General features: G+C 35.1%; 2 protein-coding genes and 1 pseudogene across 2 annotated transcripts; 2 read left to right on the top strand and 1 right to left on the bottom strand.

The window, feature by feature from the left end:
• Positions 1-2,257: 2,257 nt before the first annotated feature.
• LOC133292228 (uncharacterized) lies at positions 2,258-11,688 on the top strand. The gene is made up of 13 exons (XM_061490619.1): positions 2,258-3,354; positions 3,433-3,589; positions 4,035-4,147; positions 4,268-4,369; positions 5,032-5,101; positions 5,587-5,642; positions 6,273-6,323; positions 6,641-6,745; positions 6,869-6,913; positions 9,176-9,275; positions 10,098-10,300; positions 10,912-10,998; positions 11,310-11,688. The coding sequence occupies exons 1-13, from the start codon at positions 2,407-2,409 to the stop codon at positions 11,472-11,474; spliced, it is 2,202 nt and encodes a 733-aa protein (XP_061346603.1). The 5' UTR covers positions 2,258-2,406; the 3' UTR covers positions 11,475-11,688.
• A 464-nt stretch (positions 11,689-12,152) lies between these two features.
• On the bottom strand, positions 12,153-13,826 carry LOC133292207 (pectate lyase-like; annotated as a pseudogene).
• Positions 13,827-15,408: 1,582 nt separating this feature from the next.
• Positions 15,409-16,604, top strand: LOC133292293 (22.0 kDa heat shock protein-like). Its single transcript, XM_061490694.1, has 2 exons — positions 15,409-15,655; positions 15,970-16,604. The coding sequence occupies exons 1-2, from the start codon at positions 15,520-15,522 to the stop codon at positions 16,467-16,469; spliced, it is 636 nt and encodes a 211-aa protein (XP_061346678.1). The 5' UTR covers positions 15,409-15,519; the 3' UTR covers positions 16,470-16,604.
• Positions 16,605-17,957: the final 1,353 nt, after the last annotated feature.

Genomic DNA, 17,957 nt, shown 5'->3' with positions numbered 1-17,957 from the left:
CTTTGAAGATTGTAATCACCACTTCAATATCTCAAATTATAACTAGCATAAATAAAAATGAATTTCCATCTCAAATTTTTGAATTAAACTAGCGAAAATTTGAAAGAGCCCCCATGATAACAAGTTAACAACACAAGACACTCATTCGGTGAATTTCATGAGTACCACTAACAGTGGCGGAGCCAGGCTCAAATTTGAGCTCGGGCCAAAAATTTATACGTGTATTTATTTATTTTTAGTTTTAATTAGTTCATATCATAATATAATATATATATATATATATTTGGTATGCTTATCATAATATATTTAAATGGGGAAATGATCTGTTTACAAATTTTTTTAAATTTTTTTTGCAAATTATACTATATACTTCCGGAAAACATAGTGTAACTTTTTTGGGAGTACATAGTGTAGTTTGTAAACAATTTTTTTTTTAAATATAACCCTCCCCATTTAAATTATATTAAATACATATAAGCAGGCAGTACTAAGAAGAATTATAATTTTTTTTATACAAATAGAAATTGAACACATAATCTAATATAACTTACCCAAATCTCTTACCAAAAATATTTTAAGGTTTAGATAGGGCCAAATTATAAATTTTAGTCCGGGCCAAATTATAATTTTAATCCGGACTAAATTATAATTAATTATATAACTATACATAATAAGTATAATTTGTTAAAATTTAGCCCGAGACGAGGCCACACCCGAAAGGTATGTGGCTCCGCCACTGACCACTAAATCATTTGGATTTTTGACCAGTTCTCTATTTATTGATACCCACATGACATTCAAATAATAATAAAGAATGAGAATTACTTTTCTTATGTTACATAAAAATATTATTGTTATCAAAAAAAAAAAAAAAATATTATTATCTCCTACACTCACATTTTTCAAATGGGTTCTACAAGATTTTTTTTCTCTCACCTTCAACTTTTTTTTCTCTCCTAATTATTGTTTGAGCATAAGATAATACTTCTCTTATACAACATAAGAGAAATATTACCCATAAAGAATATGCTGAAAAGCGTGTGTTATTAGCATTTTTCAATGGAAAAAGTGTTTGTCTTTTTAAATAACACAACTTATATTCTTTCACTCTCATAAAGAGATGAGACCCACACCTTTATATTTTTCTGTCCACACTTTCTCATCCTTTATCTATCTCATTTTCTCACTTAAAATGACACAATTTTATATTTTTTAAAATAATACACATTTTTCTCCTTTTCAATATAACAATTGATTTTGTTGGCGGGCTTTGACCCATTTTTTACTAATGCGTTATTAGTTTTTAAGGGCTGATTACATGTTAGGCTGGGTTAAGACAAAATTAAAAAAGTAAACTAATTAAATTTAATCAAGTCGAGTGGATAAAATAATTTGATTCTGCTGACTTTTTTTATTTTATTTTTTAAACAAAATTTATTAAAATATAGTCATTTTATATGAAGATTTTAAAAAATCTAATCAAAATAATATTTTTATATTAAATATATGAGCAGAGTTACATTTACAAAACTTTTATCTGAGTAAATACCTTTTTGGGTCTCTAACAAAAAATATGATTTCCACTTTAGTCCCTCACAAAAATAAATTAATCTCGAGGTACCTAAGAAATTTAAAATGGACCCATTTTAGTCCTTTTGAGGGACTAATGTAGGTATTTTTGAATTTATGAGGGACCACAATTTCAACTAAATGAGTCCACTTTGAATTTCATACGAACCTCGATAGTACTTTTTTTTATAAAGGACTAAAAAAGGATCGTATTTTTGGTGAAGGATCCAAAAAAATATTTACTCTGTTATCAAAAAAATAAAATAAAAAATTTACTCTTTTTGTTTACAAACATTTACAAATTATAATATATACGTACGCATAGTATATATTATAATTTGTAAAAATTTATATAAAAAATAATTTATAAATACAATCTATCCTTAAATATTTATGATATTTGGATTGGAAAAAGGAAAACCGATCCTCAAATCCATTGAAGGTGGGCATTATTGTCAGGTCTCAACCCAGAGTTATATTTGAGTAAGAGTAATTGTGCAATGTTATAGAGATTCGTTTTACGTGCCGTAATTTGTTTTTGCTTCAAAAAATATAAGTCCCACAAAATATTATGTGTGTAGAAAACTTTCTTATGTGATATGAAATGATAAATGTAAAACCTATTTTTATATCGATTTTGGTCGAATTATTGGGATCATTATGTGAAACCACATTCATAAATGATAATCAACCGTAGAGCTTGGACCGTTAAAACTCCACCATAATATTCATTATCTGGTTCACTGTTATTCCGGTCTGGTTCTGGTGGTCGTCGTAGTTGAAAATCACATAGAGAAGAGCTAGGGTTCCAAGAAAATCAATCGGTGAATCTCCGTAATGGATCGTCAATGGCGTCCTAGTCCAAGACCAGTGTGCCCTACTTGCTCAATCTCACACTTGCCCTTTTGTCCTCCTCCTCCACCCACCACCTATTACCCCCAACCATTCCAAGGGGATCACTCCTTTCACACGCGCCCTTTCCCTTTTCCTAATTGGCAACCCTATCAGCAACAACCTAACGGCAGTTACCTCGCCGACGGCGACAGAAACTTCAAGAGACCCAGAATCGACGATGACCTAAACCCTCCTCCTATCAATTTCTCCGACGACGAGCGTAGATTGAAGTTGATTCGGGATCACGGCGTTGCCCTTGCTAACCCACCTCAACCTCAAGACCTTCATCACAGTTATGTTGGACCCGTGCGGCCCAATCAAAACGGGTTTCGTTCAGATTCAGGACACGATGCCTTTCAGAATGGTCAACTCAAAACTTCTTCGTACCCTTACCATGGTTATGGAACCAGTAGTTTAGACCCATTGCAGCGTGTTCCTGACGTTTATCATGCTCACACTCCTCATAGGGAGATGAATGTACCTTACGAGCAGATACAACAACCCCATGATTTTGGTCCCTTTGCAAATGCGCATGAGGAAGGAAATCAGACCCAACATAAGTTGAATGGAAGAGTGGTTCATTATCCCTACCCTTACCCTACCAGTGGCAGCAACAGTTTTTCTGAGAGTATGGGTCAAATGGAGGCTTCAATGTTCTTCAGGGGCCAGCCTCCTCTTCCTTCTTCGCCGCCACCCCCTCTTCCCATGGATCCACCCATCAATCAATCTTCTTCACAGTTAAATACTTACTTTTCTCCACCCAAGAAATCACATTCTCTTTTTCCTGTTCCCATGAGTTCCTCTGCCGTGACTCCTGAAGCTCACCCTGTACCCCAGCAATATTTTCACAGTAAACCCCTTCCAGAATTTTCCGCTGGCTTTCCTCCAGAGGTATGCTTGTTAGATTTGTAATTTTGAGTCATTGCACTTTTCTCTGCATTTTTATATTTTCTTGTGAATTTTGAGCAGGAACATTTGAAGCAGTACTTGGGAGATGGCCAACCTTTTTCACTAAACCAATTTTCTGCTGAGAAACCTAAATTTATTGATGCTTCCCACTTATTTCGGCACCCACATCGAGCTTCCCGTCCTGATCATTTTGTGGTCATCTTTCGAGGTCTTCCAGGTGTGCTTTCTGTTGGTGTTTCTTTAATTGTTTATTATTTGCCATTGCTGGTTTAGAGTTCTTGAAAATCTGTTTTGTTAATGAATTGTTATTTTTATGCAAGTTGACTCTGTTTGAAGCTTGTTTACTAGGACATAGGCCATTTGTTTGTTTATATAAAGTGATTAGGATTAGTGTGGACTTTGGAAACAAATTCATCAATGGTATGCATGCAATTACAAGTTTTGGATTTTGTGTAAGGTGAAAGATGTCAGTGATTTCCAAAGTATTTGTGTTGCTCATCTTGAAGAAACACCTGCTTTTGTGTTTTCTTGGTCTTCGATTATGAGAAGACTTTTATGATTCTTTTGTTTGCGCTAGCAACAGCAATTTCTTGCCCATTTTGCGTGTGGTTTGATGATTTCTTTCTACTGAAAACTTTGTTGTATGTTTGTGTCCTTTTCAGGTAGTGGTAAGAGTTACTTAGCAAAGATGTTGCGTAATCTTGAGGTTGAAAATGGTGGCGATGCTCCACGAATTCATTCTATGGATGATTATTTTATGACTGAGGTTGAAAAGGTTCATGCTCTTGCTTTTTATTTTTGACTAAGCATTCTTATTCTGTCCTATATGTGGTTTTGATTAAATCCGTAAGTTCTGGTGGATGCTGTGTCAATAATTGTATTTCCTCTTGAGAAGGTTGAGGATAACGATGCATCAAAATCTTCAAGTTCAGGCCGAAACAAGAAGCCTGTAATGAAAAAGGTCATGGAGTATTGTTATGAACCTGAAATGGAGGAGGTAACTGTTACATATACTAGGCTATTTCATTTTTCCATGTGTTATTTCATCTAGATCCAAATGTCTACTGTCATTTGTTTAGAATTGCAGTACTAGATTTGTGTTTCCATGCAATTTTTCTGCTTAAAAATGAGTTATGGAAATGGCTGGAGAAAGAGAGAGAGGGAGAGCATTATAGGATTGAATGTGGCAAGTTTATTGTTTATCTTAGGACCTTTTTTTCGTTGAAAGATTTGAGCGAGGGAAGACTTCATGTTAACATGTACTATATGGGTTTGAGGTTTTTCTGTGTCCACAATTTTTTTAAATGCGTTTCGAATTTTTGTGACTGGGGACGTAGGGGAGTTGGACAGTGGAAGCTAATTTTTGTGACGCAGAGTGTTTGGGAGCTGGCTTACATGTTATATGGTTGTAAACTGGGAATTTGGCCATGGTAGCCTGGTTGCTAGGAATTTCTTTCTTTCCTTTATTTTGGATATTTGTCATCCATAAATATGTTTGTGCATGAGAAATATTGGAAAATTCCAATGTTGTATGCTCTATGTTCTACTCATGTATGCAATACGTTTGCTTCAAGTTCTTTGTTAATGCCGGTTAACTTGATATGCACTTAATTACTAGATCTGCTTATGCTTTTCTTTTTTATGTCCCCGCTATGGCAGGCTTATCGGTCAAGCATGTTGAAAGCATTCAAAAAAACGGTTGAGGAGGGAGTTTTCACATTCATTATCGGTATGCATCACAAAAAATATGTTAAAATATTCTTAAAACAGATGATTTCCAGGGTTTTAGCATAATTTGAGGTCATAGTTTTGCCCTGGATGGAGAATCTTGCATTTCGTCTTGAGTTCCATACTCATTATGTGATAATGTCTGTTGATTTGTTCTTGATATAATTGCAGAAGTACTGGTTCAGAGACTTAATCTCCTCTGGTAGATGTTTTGCGTGAAATTAACTAAATCATTGTTTATTCAGGAAACCAAAAGAAAAATTGTTTTCTTAGGTAAATTATAGTAGCTTAAGCATAGAAGTCAGAGATAGTGGTTGAGGGCTCTATGCTGTCTTGTTATAGAATAATAGGGGTTCAATGATGTAGTTTCGTTTTAGATTAAGTGGTGATGCAGTGCCCATGCACTGCCTATTTGTTCACTAACTACAGATGCAGTTTTGTTCGGCAATTGACTCTTTTCTTGGTGGTATTTGTGCCTCGTCTTAGTGGATGACCGCAATCTGCGGGTAGCTGATTTTGCTCAATTTTGGGCAACTGCAAAGGTATACCCTTAATTCTTTTTTCCTCGCAACCTCTGCCATGTGTGCTCAAGACGACTCAATATCTTTGTAATACTCTCTCCATTTGCCCTCAGAAATAGGTGCAGACATATGTTTCACGTCCCTTCTTTTTACCTAGTTTTGTAAAACTATTCATACATGGTTTCTTATCATATTTTATATGGAAAAGTAGAAAACAAAGTTTAGAGGTTAAGAGGTAATTTAACATTTAGTATTAATAATTGGAAATAACTAAGCTGAACCATTGAATATCCTCTATATTTTCTTATGCTTCGTGGTTGTTTGTCTTGTTTAACATGAAACTTTGTATATCCCATGTTATACACAAGTCTGTTAACGATAATGGATATCAAAGTGTTAACTTTAAGTGGGGAGGTCATTGCTACTTCCTGTACCATTTGCTTTATGTGAAATGAGCTGTATCCTGCTGAAGTTCCAGCCTTCTTATGTTGATTTCATTTGAAATGCATGCACAAATACTTGTGGCCTCTACTGTTATACTGATTAATACTTATTTCATGCCCTAATAAATCTATGAATTAAAGAACAGGTACATGAGATCTGTTTGTCCAATATGTTTCCTTTACTCATGGATATTCCTCTTCCTTTCAGAGATCGGGGTACGAAGTTTACATTTTAGAAGCTACTTACAAGGACCCTGTGGTGCGTTAATTGGTTCTTTGACCAAGCAACATTCAGTATTATCATTTTGTTTTTCTTTTAGCTTCACAGCCAGCTGATAATATTATAGTTCCTTACAAAAGTAAATATAACTTTCTTAATTGGCAATCTAAAATTTTCTAATGCATGATTATGTTAGAACTTTTCCATCTTTCTTTTCTGTTGCCCTTTCAGAATATGGGATTAGTTCTTTGGATATTGGATTTTTAGTTTTTGCTTGTTTTGATGCTGAATGATACTCCTTATCTGAGCAAATGTTCTTTTACTGTTATGTGGGTTTCATATTTTTCTTTATTCAGGGTTGTGCGGCAAGGAATGTCCATGGATTTACACAAGAAGACATAGAAAAGATGGCTGGGCAATGGGAAGAAGCTCCATCATTGTATCTGAAGCTTGATGTGAAGGTTTGCTATAAATTTGGTATTGTTTGGGTGAAAGTGCTGGCATTATTAGGCCAAAATAGAATAACTTGTATGGATTTAATGGCTTCTTGTAACTTAATTGTGTATCTTTTACTGAATTGACAGTCATTATTTCATGGAGATGATCTGAAGGAAAGCAGAATTAAGGAGGTGATGGAAGCTTTTGCATATATTTATCTTTTGAGATTTTATATGCCTTTTGAGTGTTAGGGACCAGCTTTAACATGGTCTTTTGTTTTTGGAGTGGGGGCTAAAGATGAAATTTTATAGGGAGAAAAGGGGAGAGGCCCAACTAAGGGAGGATAATATATCCTGCAAAACAAATTGAGAGAAAACATAGAGCTAAAGTGTCTGCAAAATTCAAGAAAGTGGTCCAACCTCCCGGTAAATCAGAATTAGCAACCCCCCTCTAAGCTGCCTCGATCAGAACAACAAACAGAAGCTATAAACACAATCCTTTAAAGATGCCATTGAGGATATGGGCATTATCCTCTAACCAAATACAATAGAGAAGTGCTTACACTTCTCGCAGACACCAAAATTTGATTTCTTTGTTCTTGCCAAAGACTTTAAATTGTTTCAAGATAAATTGTTTCAAAATGTAAGGACACACCCAATGTTACCGATATTTTCAAAAAGTAAAATAAAATTCTAAAGCAAAATACCCACTGAATAACTTAAAAATAAATGAGCTTCTGCTTTTCAGCTAAGTCTACCCAACACGCATACAAGGTTAAAGAGCTGTGTGAGGATTATGTAGATGCAACATGTCTTTTTAGTTTATTCTATTGAATGATGCTGTCTGAACTAAATATTAGACTTGGAAGAGATTTTTAGATTTCCCAATGGACTTGTCAAGAAGAAACCTCTCCGTAGTAGAAGGAGAATAATATAGCTGCACTATCTGGCGGATGCATGACTCTGAATAGTTACTAGAAGTGTTTTGAAAATCTGGACTGGTCGGTTGAACCATTAACTGGTCCAGGTGCCTCCCTAGTTGACCTTCATAAATTATTTTGATCAAAATCTGTGTTTGACCATGCATCCTGGCTGGTTTTTGGATGAACTGATCAACCAGAGCTAGATTTTGTGGTTGGGTTGTGTCGGGTCAATTTTGTGATAGAAAAGTGTTATGTTGAACTCAGCACCTTGCATGTGGATGACCCTTGCTGGGCATTCAGCAAGCATGCTTCTCTGTGTAATGGTTGTAAACAATTATTTTATTTCCTAGCATTCTAGTGACCATGGATTATATAGTAACTAATAAAATATTTTTGTTACTATTATATACTATTATATAACAACTTAACATGGTTCAAGGTATAAAATGAATGTCACATGTATTCATGGTTACTTAAAAATATGTTCAAAAAATTCGGGTTTATTTTTATTTTATTTTATTTTTTATGTTAAGGGGGGCGAACCGAAGCAGTGATAAAGCCTTTCTTTCATGATTGAAAGGTCATGGATTCGAGTCCAGGAAACAGCCTCTTTGCAATTATGCAAGGGTAAGGCTGTGTACAAGGATTGCCTCCACCCCACACTCGCTAGTCGGGTTTAACCGGGAGTGGTTTTTTCACCGACCACAATTAATTTGGGATAAAGGTGTTGTTGATGTTGATGTATGTTATTACTATTTACCATTCAGAAGGGGAGCCTTATTGTTGCCATGTGACCTGGAGGTCATAGGTTCAAATCTTGTAATCGGCCTCCTGTCGATACAAGGTAAGACAGCTTACTATTGACCCGCACAATGGGTTTGAGCCTTCCTTTAACTCTTAGCGAGAGATTTATAGCACCAGGTTGTCCGTTTATTATTATTTATCATCCAAAAATATTGGTAAGTTAATATACATCTTATAGAATTTTGGGTCCTCTGTCATATATGTTTTGTCAAACATGTATGTTTTTTCTGTAGTTTTGAATTGAATGATATGTGTAGTTGCCATTTGAATTACAAAACCATATAATATTGCTGGAGATAATTTATTTATTTCTTTTAATACTCCTCTTGATAAAGTTCAATAATCTGTCTGGTTTTCGGGATATTGATTATTGGTTCATCTATCTTAAGTTTCTCTGTCCTGATGTGTGGGCCGATAATTTTGTAATAGGAAAACAAAAGGAAAACCAATTGTTTAGGTGTCACTGGGTTTATTTGTGATTTTTTATTTGATCATCTGGCTATAGTAATGACTAGAATTGTTTTAATTTGTAGTATAACATATGGTTGGCGACTTGCTATCATGTTAGATATGGGATATGTTCTGGTCAAATACCGTTTGGCTGTTTATTTGATTTTATCACTGGAGATGCTGGAATATTTTAAAATGAGAAATTCAGTCTGTTTAATATACGAATTCTTGAGGTGGTGTCCCTGTTATGACTGGTTTCATATGACATATATTCCAGGTAGACATGGATATGGAAGATGATGTTAGCGATGCTTTACCTGCAGTGCAAGGAAGCGAAGATGAGAAAGTTGTTGACCCTCCTGTCAGGGATGATGCAAGTAGTGTGCTTTAACCCATTATTGTTTGTATGGCTGTATTTTTTATATGCTGCTAAAGTCATTTTTTTGGGTGCATCTGATCAGTGATGCCCAACCGATATGTAATTGGGTATCTTATTTTTCTTTATAATATTGGGGTGAGATCGGGCTGGCATAAGGTTATAAACGAGGCGCTTAACCTGGTTTAAGTTAGAAAAATAAGTAATCAGGATAATGTGGGAGTATATCTTGATATCTTATTATTCTCCCCTCCCCTCCCCTTACTCATGTTAATCCTTTTTCATCCCTTTATCTTTGTCTCTAGAACATGACAAAGTCATTATACTTTAGGGAGTAACGTACAATTTATACTGACTATTGACATGATAATTAAGGAAATTAAGACCTTTTTTTTTATTTTTTTCCCTTTTTGAATGAAGTAATCTATTTAGCTTTAATTCCTTGTGCTTTTGTCACTTGTTGTCCTTGGAGTGGTTTTTTATATGGGATTTATGGAGTGTTTCACTTCTTCGAATGCATATTCACCATACTCCTACTAGTGTTGCATATATTTTTTATATTGTAAGAGCTTTACCTTCTTGTTTTGAGTTAGCTCAGTTTCAAGTTATGCCCTTAGTAATGTGTTAAATTATGTTGTAATAAAGTATCAACCCTTCCCTCCCTTTAATTGTATTCAATATCTCGATTTCTATGTTGTCAATGAAAATGCATTCATTTTCAACTTTTTGTAGAAATTCAATGTTGCTTGGTACTTTTCATGCTATGCACTATCATCCCTGGATTATAATTTGATCAAAGTTTTCGGAGCCCTTTGAAATTTAGGTTCCTTAAAGGATGGGAAGAGATGGGATGCTGAAGGGGAACATCCAACGGAAGTCAGAGAATTGGGTAAAAGCAAATGGTCAGAAGATTTTGGTGAAGATGACATTGAAAAAACTGAAGGTATGAAGGGCAATATTAATGCTCTGTCTGGGTTAATTCATCAATATGGCAAGGAACGAAAAACTGTACATTGGGGTGATCAGGTATGATATGTGTTTGTTGCCACTGCCTGATAGCTTAGGAAGTATTATTTGAAGCCTGTTTCATTCTTGGTAGCAAAAGTTGAATTCTCGTTTAAATTCTTTTTGGGTTACATAGAAGGTCTTGTAAAGGGGGAAGGGAAAGGGAAAGGGGATGGTGTAGGGATTGAACCCATGACATCAAGTACACAATGGTAAAGACGGTGGTCAGTGCCATGTGATCTGAGCTGTCAGCTCATTGGTCTCTCTCTCTCTCTTTTTTTTTTTAATTCTAACAAATATATATTTCTAGGTGCATTTTTTCCATACTTTATGTACTTTTTTTTTTCTGTTTTTGTTTTTTTCCTCTTGCTTGCTTGAGGCCGTGAGGGTACTGAAATATAAGAAAAGGGATACTGAAATATAGAAAAAGGGAAATGAGTTAAACCGTTGTAGTTAAGTGTATTGCAATTACCTCACCCAAAAAAAAAAAGTGTATTACAATTATAGGTTTGTTGTTTATTGAACAGGGCTACAACAAAAACAGCGGTACAACCTGCTTTTTTGGCTTTCATTATAGGCATTTTCTTAATCTCAGCACCCCCGTCCCCCTTTCTTTGCAATTATCTTTTCAGGTTGGCAAGACAGGGTTTTCAATAGGCGCTGCAAGGAAGGTAAATGCTTTGTCTTTAGTGATTGGACCTGGTGCTGGATACAACCTGGTTAGTTGTTTGATACTTTGATTTCACGTTTCTTAAATTCAGGACCAAGATTTACTATTATTTAGTTGTCCTTTTTTTTTTGAGTTAATTATGCTAATCACATATGTGAGCGAGATGTTTGGTTTTAAGGTTGTGCTTCTTTTCTTTTCCATTTTTTGCGGAAGATATCTGTAGTGTGTTTAGCATTCTATTTACTAATTTTTGACCAAGTTGAAATCTTCTTTTGTTTTTCTACAAGGATGAAAAATCTAGTTCACTTTTTCATGGGGAAGATACCTTTATTAAACTATTTGTATTGTATTTATGTACAGAAGTCAAATCCATTACCTGAAGAGGAGAGTCCAACCCGTAATAATGTGGAGCCAAAGAAGCACAGCATATTTGAAGAACGAATCCGGGCCGAACGTGAATCTTTCAAAGCTGTTTTTGACAGGAGACGACAACGGATTGGTGGGCTTGATGTGGAGGAGGAGTGATTCAGAATTTTGGTTTACTTAATGTGATTCATACGGATAGATTGAATTCATTCCTTCATGTATTGGACTAGTTTATGTAAAAGAAGAAAGTTGAATTGTTTGGTTCGCTGTAAAATGAACATGATGTTCCCAGCCTCAGTTTTTTGTGAATGATGTAAAATTTTATTCGAAGATTGATATGAAATGTATATACCTGATATGATAAGGTGAAGTCCGCGTCTAAGTGAGGGTTTTCTTTCTTCCCACTTATATCGATATGTTATTTTGTATTTATAGATATTGAAAATATTTTTCTGATAAACAGACATCTGAAATGAAAATACACTCATGTTGCTATCCCTACATAAAGTGGAACATTCCTTGGAAATCGAGCACTCCTGCGTGATGATGATTTTATAAATACGAATCTACGGTGGAATTGATCTGTACCCATGCTTTCTGAGTAGTTGCTTGCCCTTTTACTTTATATTTACATCTCAGGTCCTCACTATTCTTTTGTCCCTTGATTTCTCAAATTATGATCAAGGGGAAAAGAAAAGGGAACAAAAAAAAAGGGGAAAGAAAGTGAGAGAAATACCACAGAAGTACGAGACTAAAGGCTTCGGGTCTGATGTCTGGCTTAATCAGACATAACCTCGGTCAGCCTCTGTTCCAGTGTTAAGTAGCTATATTTTGTTGTCAGCATGGTTTGTTTACTACACATTTTAGAGCATCTGCAAAGCGAGTGAGACTTGCTGCATATGTCCCAGGCTTTGCAGTGATGTCTGTCTTGGGAAAATTTGTGACCTTTTTCCCAGACTCAGTAAAGAAGGCTCCATTCATCAGTAAGTCACCCTCTGATCTCCAATCCCATGTTCTCCACACACTTTCTGATGCATTATCCCTCTTTGTCACCTAAATTATGAAGCACAATAGTGTCATATTTTTGTCATTCACAATTTGAAGAATTAGCAGGCACAATAACTTGTTAGAATATATTATTTTGACCATTAGTGAAAGGCATTGAGAATTCAGTGGGATAAAGTCATAGAAGAAAGATTAACTTAACTTTTGCCTTCATACCTCTTTTGCACTTGGGTTCGAAGGAGCAATAAATCGGTTGCCCTGGCTGATGATGGTGGGATTTTGGCTACCACCAATGGCATACATAAGCCAATGAGTGTAGTCATTGTTGACAACATGAAAGAAACCCCATCTGCACCTTGGCATCCTCTGCACCAGTCCTTGTCCAAAATGGTTGAAAGCAAGAGTTATTTGCATGACTTTATCCCCTGAGGAGCCATCACTCGCACCAGTAACATAACCTGCATGACAAAATAAATTCATATAACCAAAATAATTCTTCAAAGGTAGGAAGTAGAAGTGATGTTAATTACATCATTATGGTGTGTCATATGGCAGTTGGAGATGGTAATGGCTGTAGATCCCTCGATGGCATCAATGAGGCCATCATCGCAATTTGACAAAGAAATATGATCTATCCAAACATTAGTAGCTCCATACAATGAAATTCCATCACCATCACTCAGCGTGCGATATCTATCCATAGTGATTCACCGAGTCCCTGATTAGGCCACCACCACCTTTTTTAATATCATGGATATGCAGCCCATGAATGATAATGTTTTTCACAAACTGCAACGTAATTTGGGCACCATTGCTAATATGAACGGAGGCACCACGTGCATCTATTGTCTTATTATCAGTTAGTAGAAGCTCTGCACTCAGTTTGATGATCATATCACGAGCAAAAATGATCCATAGTGACTCGTTTTGAATGGCTGCATGTCTCAAAAGTCCCTGGTTTTGGGGTTCAGATGGATCAGTCACAACATAAATTTGACCATCTTTGCCTCCAGTGGTGCCGTGCCGTGACCAAAACCAATAACACAATCTGCTAGCTTCTTGCGGTTCTTTTCCCAATTTGGATCACATCTCCAGCAACTGTCAATGGGATTTTTGTGGCCATGCATGCACCACTGTATTTGGTGGATAAACCCCTTCTTGTGCCATTATAAAATTTATTAGTATCTTTCAGATTACATCATCAATGTTGTTGCATTATATTCTAACAAGCAAATGAAAGCTTGAGCTTGAACTCAATCATGAGCAATTTTTTTTTTTTTTTATATGATGGTGTAGAAAACAGACATACTTGTTGACGTGGTTATTGAAATCAACAGTTTCTTTCTCAGGGTTTGGCATGAAAGCTTGGAGTGCAGCTTTTTTGGCTTCCTGAGATCGCTTCTGCCAGACTTGGTCAAAGTGAGCTATGTTAGCCTTGAGGGTAGGGGATACAGCAAGATAATAAAATACACAAAAGAAGAGCAATCTAAGCTTATTAGCTTCCATTCCATTCCATCATTTTTTTTTTTTTTTTCTCCTGAAGTTCTTAGTGCCTTGCTTTTCTTTTATTAATTATATATTTAGCATTTTTAAGTTTTCTTCACTGACTTTGTGCTAGTCCCTATGTACGCGGTATTATTAGATTTTCTTAGCGTTATATCTCTCTCTGTGTGTAAATAAATATACATATGGAACAATACCAATTACCAACAGAAGCGGATGCGTAGATTCCGCTCCATATGCTACTATATATTCTCGGGATATTGCAAGCCTTTGTACAACATGGTTAAAATCGAGATTTTAAGTAAAATTGAGAAAGAATTAAAAAATCGTAAAACATAAATTTGTAAGGTAAAAAAATCATAAAAAATAATAAAAATATAAAAATGTTTGAAATATTGGTAAAATCATTTTGATAAAAAAAAAAATCATAAAAACATAAAATCGTAATGATAAATCGAAATTTTAACAACTATACTCTTAGATACGGTAGGAATTAAAAAGTTCAAATCCTTTAAAGATGGGGAAGATATATGCATTAACTATAACTCTAAATGAAGGGAAAATACAAAAATGAAGCATTGAGGAAAGAGAGCAGAGCCTTTCATTTGGACGGCTTGTTTTGTCTGTTTGCTTGAATATGTCGGGCTCGGGCAATTATTTGTATCTATGAAATTGAATTTAACATATTTTTTATATAACAATTAGTAGTTTGCACTACCAATTGACACAAATCAATACATAATATCTATCGGGACGGATCCTCTCATGTATTAATTAACATGATTATGTCATATTAAAAAACTAGATTAATAGTGATAAAGGAAAAGAGAGAAAAAAATATAAAAATGGATAATTACAAAATCATCACCATTAATTCATTTTTATATGGTTAAGATTCCTCCACAATGACATAGTCATATTAATTAAAATACAAGGATGTATTTCCAATATCTATTAGTAATTTGCACTTGTAGGATATGTAAAAGCAAATGAACAAGTTAAGGGTTAAATCGTCACGAACTTAGCTTGCTGCTATATAAGCACATAAGAATCTCTTTTCATTATTTAATTAAATACTTATTAATCCTTATAGTGTACTAAGTAGAGCAAACTATATAAATCTCCAAACTAAAGCTAACAATGTGTATCTTTTATAAAAAATATTTCGTTTAGGTATAATCAACAGATGATTATATAGGGAGGATATTTAAAAATGAAGAAATGTTTTTTATTTTTAAGAAAAAAAAAAAAAATACTTTACGTGGTCACCTTAAGATAAGAATAACCCAAAAAAAAAAATACTAAATCATGAAATATTGGTTCCAAAGACTCCGCCGAAAGAGGGGGTGCCTGGCATGGAAATAAGCAAAGAAAGGAATAGTCTGCTTTTGCACACGTTACAAAACTACACAGGTCGCCACCACATAAACTTTCACGTTCCTGCAGCTCAAGTTTGGAATAAGAATGTTCAAGCAAGGAAAGCAAGCCATGCCATAGAACTTGACCATCAGGGAAACATGGAAACCGGAGCACGCAATTATATAGCTCATCTAATCTAACGTTGTCCTATTATAGAAGCAAATATAAAGCTTCCGTAGGTTGCATACAAATTGTGCAAATTATAGCACATTTAACATTTCTTCTATACCAATTTCTTGCAATATTGAGGTTCATATCAGTTGTTAGTTCATCCTCAATGGCCACCAGTCCTAGAGTTACTGCAAGGGTTGGAGTAAGAACAAGCGCGCAAACTCCGGTTGTTGAAGAGATCGTACCTAATTCTGGATGGACAGAGGATTCTGCTGGCCATTATCTTCTAGTTGATCTTCCTGGTATTGCATTAAACACATAATTGACTTTCTGAACAGAGAAGAATAAGAATATGCAAATAAACTGAGAAGAATAAACCCCGTAGAGAGATCAATGCTTAGTTATATATATTTTGGCTTGCTTCTTTGATTCCTCTGAGAATCATCTAGCTGAAAAAATCTGTCTGCGTTTAAGGTGTTTGTGTGCCATTTATTTACCCAAGAATCATTTAGTTAGTATAACATTCACATGGACTTCTTGTACAGTTCTTAGCAAGGATTGATGTCATGAAAACAAGAATAACTCATGAAACTTTTTTTTCATCCTGTTTCTTCAGAATTCAGTAAGGAAGAGGTGAAGCTTCAGGTTGATAGCAATGGCCGTATAATTGTAACAGGAGAAAGGCAAGCAAATGAGCGGAAGCGTGTTCATTTTCAGCTGACATTTCCGGTACCAGTGGATTCAGATATGGATAAGATAGAAGGAAAATTTGATGGTGGAATCCTTTACGTGACTGTCCCCAAGAGAAATGCAAAAGAGAACAAAGAAAGTGAGACTGAGAAAGCTGAGAATGGTAGTGCTGTAAGAGCAAAAGAAAATGATAGCCATGAACCCAATACTGAAAATGAGGGGAGAGATCCCAGTCTACATGACAACCATACAGAGCAGGAAGAAAAAAGAAATGAAAATGCGCAAGGAACCATGTTAAGAAGTGCCATGTTAAGAAGTGCACTTGAGGTTTTGAGGAAAAACAAAGGAATTGTTATAACAGCTGTAGTAGCCTTTTCCTTGGGGCTTTTAGTATCTCATCAGTTTCAATCCTCAACAGCACCATAAGTCCTTTGGCCTGCATCCATAAATGTATGTCCCCCCCACTTCAGGTCAAGTGCCTCTTATATGTATATATAGAATAAAGTATCATGTAGATATTCAACCAAAAATAATTATATCTCTGCTTTCTCCTTCTTTCTTTCTAATCTTAATATCTGCATGCATAATTTGATTTGATTTGGCATGTCATAAATACTTTATCACGTGAGATGAATAGAGTGATTGAAGAGAACTTAAAAGAGGGCTAATTGGGATAGGTTCCTGCCTGTTGCACCTTTGTATTCTCCATCTCTAATGGAATATGAGATGGATAATATATTAAAGACTCAGAGTCAGAAGTCTTACCCTCATGATCATAAACTTGTGGATCTAAGAGATAAAAAATTGCTTAAATTGTCCTTGTCATAGAGCATACATAATTTTATCCTCAGTTTATGGCAATCTAATCAAAGTCAAGTACTTATCTTTTCAGTTTTAATCTAAACAAAGTATTTTAAAGCGAACCAAATTTCTTCTTCTTTGCATTCCCGGGGAGAATCGAAAGAAAGAGAGAGGTGATGCATATTACATACAGCAGGTGCATCTGATCAAGGCAGTCTTGAAAGAGATACTAATCATAAGGTCATCTTCCTAAAAAAACCTTCTTCCAAGTTCTTTCTTTTTCAAATGCTTAGTTCTTCTCTCTAACTTCTATCTCTCTAACTTCTATCCAACAATCTTATGTCTGCTTCTATCCTGTCACGAAACCGCCAAAAATAAAGCTACAAGCCAGATGACATCACCTCTTCTTTTTCAAGACCTCCTTTGCATATGATTCTTTAAACCACAGTGTTCTTCCCTGACCTCATCCAGTAACTTGATCCAAATTATGCAGAATCGGAAAAGCAACATATCAAAATTTACTTTTGATCCTACAGGATCAGATTCCACAAGTAGTCCACCAATTTAAAAAGCGCAAAAAACAGCATAATGCTGATGCGGGAAAGAGAAGCTTATTCGGCATCTGTACCATGAAGTTGTGAGCTAATGGTCCTAACTTCTATGTGTTTGGGTAATTTTGGCCTTTTGGATGATGTTGATTTTGCAAAATTAATTTTGATTAGAAGTGAAATTGAAGTGAAGTGATTCATATTCCTGTTTTTCTTTCAAGATATATTAATGTATAAACCTCCCAAAACATTTTCAAATTTCTTATTCAAAGGTAGAAGAAGGATAAGAAAGAACTATACAACACAATGCATCGTTGGCTAATTCCGAAATGCTGAAAATAGAAGAGCTTGTTGAACACAGTTGGGATATCATATAATGGAATTGTATCTCTCTAGGAGCTTCCGGAACACTAGATAGTATAACCAATAGACAATAGTTGCTTGAAATATAAAGGGAAAGGTACTTGGAGTTTTGAGATTTAGATGTTGACAAGTGAGGCATGAGAAAGAATAAGGGAACCAAAGGGGCGGGTTAAAGGTGATGCTTTGTCTTCGAACTTTATTC

Source organism: Gastrolobium bilobum, unplaced genomic scaffold (genome assembly GCF_033153095.1).
Source record: "Gastrolobium bilobum isolate Gb01-03AN ecotype WA unplaced genomic scaffold, APGP_CSIRO_Gbil_v1 utg2182, whole genome shotgun sequence".
NCBI classification, from domain to species: domain Eukaryota; kingdom Viridiplantae; phylum Streptophyta; class Magnoliopsida; order Fabales; family Fabaceae; genus Gastrolobium; species Gastrolobium bilobum.
This window is presented reverse-complemented; position numbering and strand designations above follow the sequence as displayed.

Coding starts and splice junctions, on each gene's coding strand:
- LOC133292228 (XM_061490619.1), top strand. CDS start 2,407: ATGGATCGTCAATGGCGTCCTAGTCCAAGACCAGTGTGCCCTACTTGC. Junction 6,324..6,640: donor CTACTTACAAGGACCCTGTG/GTGCGTTAATTG, acceptor TTCTTTATTCAG/GGTTGTGCGGCAAGGAATGT. Junction 9,276..10,097: donor TCCTGTCAGGGATGATGCAA/GTAGTGTGCTTT, acceptor TTTGAAATTTAG/GTTCCTTAAAGGATGGGAAG.
- LOC133292293 (XM_061490694.1), top strand. CDS start 15,520: ATGGCCACCAGTCCTAGAGTTACTGCAAGGGTTGGAGTAAGAACAAGC. Junction 15,656..15,969: donor TCTTCTAGTTGATCTTCCTG/GTATTGCATTAA, acceptor CTGTTTCTTCAG/AATTCAGTAAGGAAGAGGTG.